Genomic DNA, 6,267 nt, shown 5'->3' on the forward strand with positions numbered 1-6,267 from the left:
TAAATATTATTATAATAATTATCATAATGAGTGAAAGTATTAGGAAAATTTCGGAACGGGACTGAACGTTAGGATTTTCACCCCATGGCCTAAGTGGGCGAATACAGGATGATTCCAAGATCATTAAGGTAATTGAGGACGTGGATGACGTTGTCTTCATTTATACCACATTGATCAGCAATCTTAGCGATCTAAAGTATTAAGGAACATTTAAATTGACGGAGCTATCACAAGAACACAAAATAGATTAATCATTTACAGTAACAGATTCTAGATACGATTATTAAAATTGCAAATACAAATATGTCCACACGAGAGAAATGTTCACGCGAGAGAAATGTCCACACTGGAGAAATGTCCACGTTAGAGAGTGTCTATGCTAGAGAAATGTCCACACTGGAGAAATGTCCACGCTAGAGAGTGTCGGTGGTCTACGCTAGAGAAATGTCCACACTAGAGAAATGTCCACGCTAGAGAGTATCTACGCTAGAGAAATGTCCACACTGGAGCAGCTATAGCTCAGTCGGGTAAACTGGCGGTAGGCACTGTGTGTGCGCCGAACCGTGGGGATAAATCTGTACATAGGTCACCTGGTTCAATTTACATCACTGCCCTTCTTGTGTTTCAGCTGAAGGGATGAAATGCAAGTTCACCACCAGCGTAGGCCGTTCGTCCCATGTACAAAGGGCCCATGTTAAAGAACGGAAAAGATTGGGGATTGTTATTCGATGTGCTGCTAAAAAGTAAGTCTCATGATTTTCGTCTGTTATCCTTGTTGTGCATCACATCGGAATAATCCAATGAAATCCAATATCAGTTTTCAATAAACGTAAAAGTAGGGTTTAATGCAAAACATAATCAGAAATTATATACAGTAATTCATTAGTAGTTGCCAAATAGCATACGAGGCCTACCTTATCTAAAGACATGCGCAGAGTTGTTTTCCCGGCTTCTTGTACCTCAATTTGGAAGTCCATCCAATTTAATGGAACAGTTCTTGCCATTGACTTCATGAAACCGCCTACTTTTATTTTCAGTCTTTGAATCCCTTCATCCAGTGCTGTGGTGTTGTCTACGGCATACCTCTCACGATCTACGTGACGTTCGTATGGTGTTCCTTCGAGCTCCTTAAATATTCTGTCGAACATGTCATCAACCTTTGAATAGAAGAATTTATAGTAGGTGTAAATGAATATATCAATGAATTTTGAAACAAATAATATAGTAAACACTCACAGACCTACAATATATTATCTCTTATACACATCTAGATGTGTATAAGAGGTCCCAATCAGACTAATCGTCGGAGATGCTATAATTCCATTGATCAAAGGTTTCTCCTCTGAGCCACGTAGCAGTACAGCATACTCATATATCAGCCTTATCCAAAATATGATCATTTGCAGATTTGTCATCTCAAAATGTCCCTGCATATAAACAATATCGTCAGCATAATTTTTTAAATAAGGTTATGGATAAATTGATATACAATTAATTACAGGCTGAAAATAATTATTTCAGGAATGGGTTTTTTCCCACTCAATGCATTTGATAATTTGTTTTACTTTTTTCTTATTATTGATTAAACTAAATAAAGTTAAACAATTGAGTTCCTTAAATTAGAATTAGAATATTTAAATGGTTTACTTTTTTGGGATCTCTTCTTTTTGCCAGCTTATCCAAAGCATCTACCAAACTGAAAACAACTCCATAAGAATTTCCATCTGTAATAAAAATCTGGAAAGAAATAGGATATACAAACTGTGAGAAAGTATTGTATTTATAACAAAGAGAGGTAAACAGCGGCGTATCTAGGAATCTTGAAGTGGGGAAGCTGATTGGAAGCCCGAAAGTGAAGCGGGAAGGGGTGGGGGACTCGATGATCAGATTGGGGCGCTAACTCTCAAAATAAGGTTAATTTAGGTGTTTTTTAACAACGCACCACTTGAACATGATTGCGTTTCTAACACCCCCTACACGCCACTGCTGCAGTAATTTCAGCAAAATAATATTTTGTATTCAATGCAGTGCAATTGTTATACAACACACTGGTACTGGTACGGGCATTTATAATGCGCCTCTTTCTTGCGGTTATAAAGCGCAGTTCCTTTCCCTGGTCATTGGGTCCACATGCTAAGTGTTGCTGCTGGTAATCAGCGCAGGAGCAGGCAACCCCACCAGGTACCTAGTTATACTCCTGGTTGGAGAGAAGCAATGCAAATAAAGTGTCTTGCTCAAGGACACAAGCGAAATGCACAGCGAGGGATTGACACCTGTTCCCCGTTGCGCCAAACTGTTTCTATAAACACAATATCATACTGATGATGACATAATTAATGTCGAAATATTGAATCCCAACACGATGGCGTGTATTTCAATACTTGGAGTATGTATTATACTTTCCAATATCATACAATCACATCCTTTCAGTACTGCGTGCATAATGATGATAGATTTTCGCAGTAATGCACAAATTAGTGATTGCGTGACTGTATAAGGATTTTTACTGAATGTGCATTAAAAAAAATATATATATATAGGGGCCTAGTCTGATACGCTTTGCGATCCATAGTCATAACGCGCGTATAATCGTTCACTTTAAACATCTTTGAACTGCTTGTTTATTCTTCATACATTTTTCTTCGATTTTAAAGTCTCTGCTTCCATAAAAATCCACAAGCAAACATGGAAGATTCAGAAATTCAACGTCTTATCGTTTTATAAAATTCAAACGCGAATCCGGTTGAGGAATAGAAGGAAGTGCTATTTACGCCCTCCCACCCCCCACCTTTTTTGCCACTAATAGTTTACAAGTTAAATGCATATCAATGTTACGAGCTACTCACTTTTGAAACTTTTGATCCCCCCCCCCCCACCATTTGACAAATTTTAGATTCCACCCCTGGAATCGCCACTTACTCGGTGAGTAATGAAATATTCAAGTTGGCCGGCATAGTCCCATATGCAAGTTACATCACTCGGTTCAGAACTCTTGTTGGCAAGTTTGTCGATGACTTTCTTGCGCATTTCATTAAGTTGATTGGTCGATACTCGCATTTCATGAAGCAGACCGGTAGATTCTCCCCTGTCTTCAGATATAGTTTTTTCTGAAAATAATTTGATAGTTAAATCAACATCAACAAGGGTGACAGCACATTTTTTTAAATATAGGCCTATAAAGACATGTTTCGACGTGTCACACATCATCATCAGGTAATAATGCTTAAGCTACTACCGGTTTATATACTACTGGTCAGATGTAAGACAAACACGAACATATTAAGGCAAGTCATCAGAGGCCATGAATACTATGGTAAGTCATGTATATAAGAATTAGAATGAAAGAGTGATATTGTAATGAATTGTTTATTTTTTTATGTAATTTATTGTGGTGATGATGGAAGTTGTATTCATTGTTAAGATGATGATTATGATAATAATAAATGATGATAATGATGGTGATAGTGACGATGATGATGAGGGTGGTGACAACTTTAATTATGATGCTGATAATAATGATGGTTAAAATGTTGAGGATGATATTAATGACAAAGACGATGATATAATGATAAAGATTATGATGATGATGATAATACTCATAATTCTAATATTATAATCGTTGACATTTTACACATATTATGCATATCCAGGAAACAGGAATGCTTTATTTATTTCACAATTCAAAATCAAATAAGCGGTCTAGATTTAACGCAACCAGTAGTGTAATGCCCATGCGTTCTCGTGTGGCGGTCCGCAGGGCCCCGACCCCTTGTGGCCCCACTCATATGGTCCTCGATCTTTTGACCAAAAAAGGTTTTATGAATACATAATTAATAGCATAATGTATCTCTGACATCGACTGTATGACATAGGCCTATATCATATGCCTATATTATAGGCCTATTGTGGAGGATTAAAGGGCGTCCTGTCGGCCCGGAGCCCCAACTAAATTTGTCATTTTTTTAATGGAGATGAAAATCAAATTATATTACAATTTTGAATCTGTGGCATTTCCCGCCATCCAGAGGTACCACAATCATAAACGTTATTAGATCAGCCTCAACCAGGGCTGATGTGGTTTACGCTCAATCTCTCAAAGTTTATCCCTGGTCATCTCTATTTAAAATTCCTGGATCCATCACTGATATTATATCATTTTATTCGTCGTTAAAAAAATAGAATAACAAACGTGGGGTCCGAACCAAAGGGGCCGACTATAAGGCCTCGGTCCTAGTCCCAGTTTGGTAGTGTTCACGGGAGAATTTTCAGAGCTTAGCATGGTCCAAATTGTGCTTTTAGACTATACAACGATTGGCAATCAAAATAACGTTATTTGCATACCTTAGGCAAATTAAATATTTGTAAATCTTTCATCCAACGACATCGTTGAGACGTCGGACGAAAGGGTGTAAGGCCGACGGGGGAAATTTCCTTCCCCCTCCCCCGTGGCGCCAACACACATGTGGTGCCCAGTCTCAGAAGCCACAGGGCCCCGACGGCATCGTCACGCCACTGAACGCAACAAAAACAATAAATAGAAATGGATCATATGAACTCACAACTTATACAAAAAACAAACCCAAGTCGAGCAAAACTAGATTAACATTAATAAATATCTACCTTTAAACCGTCTGATAAACACAGGGGATAAAGATGACTTTTTTCTGGGATCAATTTCTGATACAGATGCAGCTGATGTTCCTTCGAGAGGAGATGCGGACGTAGATGGAAATGCTATACTTCCACGATCAGATGAGGACGTAGAAGCAGTGAAATCGAACGTCTTTGCTACATTCGTAGCGATAGCGTGTTCGCGTATCTGTTTAGTTCGTTCAATCTCTGTAGAATGGCACAGCAATGAGAAGTTATCGAAAAAATATATATCAAATTGAATTAACAAAATAGGCCTAAGTATTTATTGTAAATATTTTAAAATGTTCTGAAGGTTGTTAAACGACATTACCGGTGTACATCAAGTTTCTTATTTATAGAATCATACCGTCTACATCTTTCTGCTCCTCCCATATGCTGTAATCCTCACCGACAGTTTGAAAGACAGTTTTAGTTGCAACAATACCATCGGTTGAGGGCTCTTCCTTATTAAATCTATTATTGAAATTTGCAATGTTATAATAAATATAAAGATAATTGAGTCAATTACAGGATCTATAATTGAATACAGGAAAGTTAATATTTACTTTTTAATATCGGGGAATATTTTTTCTCATTCGAACTTACTTTAAAGTTAATAAAAATTAATTACAAATTCACATGTGAAGAATATAGATATGGAATTAAAGGTTTATTTTTAATTATAGCTCATAACAGGCAATGCGTCGTTCGTAGACATACACTTATGATATCATCATCGGTGTCAAGCATATATATTTATACAGTAGGGCCTAAGACATGCCACACATCAGCTGTCATATAGAAATTGAAACATAGTACTGAGAACAGTACTATCATGGACCTGGATAAGAGGGTACAGTACTACTAATTGGTATACGGACTATCTGTGTGCAAATCTTCAAGTGAGAAATGATGTTTGCCCTGGCAAAATATTTCGAAACGATCAGCATAAAAATTGGTATTGTGCTCAAAAACAAATTTAGGATTAAAAGAAAAAAAAATATGCGGAACTCTCATTTACAAAGATAACCATAGTCAATCGTGAAAAATAATGTTTGACCATCAGGCAGGCTGTAAAATGTAAAGGCGTTGTAAAAATAGCGGAACGTACTGGAGGGCATTTATGTGATGGATTGATGATTTTGCCCAGTATTCCATTATGAGCACTGTATTGACGAATTAAAATAACAGCAACCAATAATAATATAATTATAATCAAAAACTCAAAAACAATCTTTTGTGGGAAGACTAGACACTTTGAAATTTTATGTCTTTTGAAAAATTAAGTGACTACAGTGTTTTAGTATTATAGGCCTATTTAATATTTATCGATTACGTTACTGTCTCTTATCCACATCTAGATGTGTATAAGAGACAGGGATTAAAGGGCGTCCTGTCGGCCCGGAGCCCCAACTAAATTTGTCATTTGTTTTAATGGAGATGAAAATCAAATTATATTACAATTTTGAATCTGTGGCATTTCCCGCCATCCAGAGGTACCACAATCATAAACGTTATTAGATCAGCCTCAACCAGGGCTGATGTGGTTTACGCTCAATCTCTCAAAGTTTATCCCTGGTCATCTCTATTTAAAATTCCTGGATCCATCACTGATATTATATCATTTTATTCGTC

The 6,267-nt window shown here is 37.0% G+C and overlaps 1 protein-coding gene across 1 annotated transcript in view; it reads right to left on the reverse strand.

The window, feature by feature from the left end:
• Nucleotides 1-89: 89 nt before the first annotated feature.
• The window catches only part of LOC117122498, an 11,347-nt gene continuing 5,169 nt past the window's right edge, over nucleotides 90-6,267 (reverse strand). Inside the window, exons 7-11 of the mRNA XM_033268085.1 lie at nucleotides 2,920-3,107; nucleotides 1,648-1,737; nucleotides 1,266-1,427; nucleotides 915-1,157; nucleotides 90-191 (exon numbers count right to left, since the gene is read on the reverse strand). Coding sequence (XP_033123976.1) covers nucleotides 90-191; nucleotides 915-1,157; nucleotides 1,266-1,427; nucleotides 1,648-1,737; nucleotides 2,920-3,107 — 785 coding nt within the window. The remainder of the gene's footprint in view (nucleotides 192-914; nucleotides 1,158-1,265; nucleotides 1,428-1,647; nucleotides 1,738-2,919; nucleotides 3,108-6,267) is intronic.

This window comes from Anneissia japonica, unplaced genomic scaffold (genome assembly GCF_011630105.1).
Source record: "Anneissia japonica isolate Jap-2015-1 unplaced genomic scaffold, ASM1163010v1 scaffold1889_len2455224_cov183, whole genome shotgun sequence".
Taxonomy (NCBI): Eukaryota; Metazoa; Echinodermata; class Crinoidea; order Comatulida; family Comatulidae; genus Anneissia; species Anneissia japonica.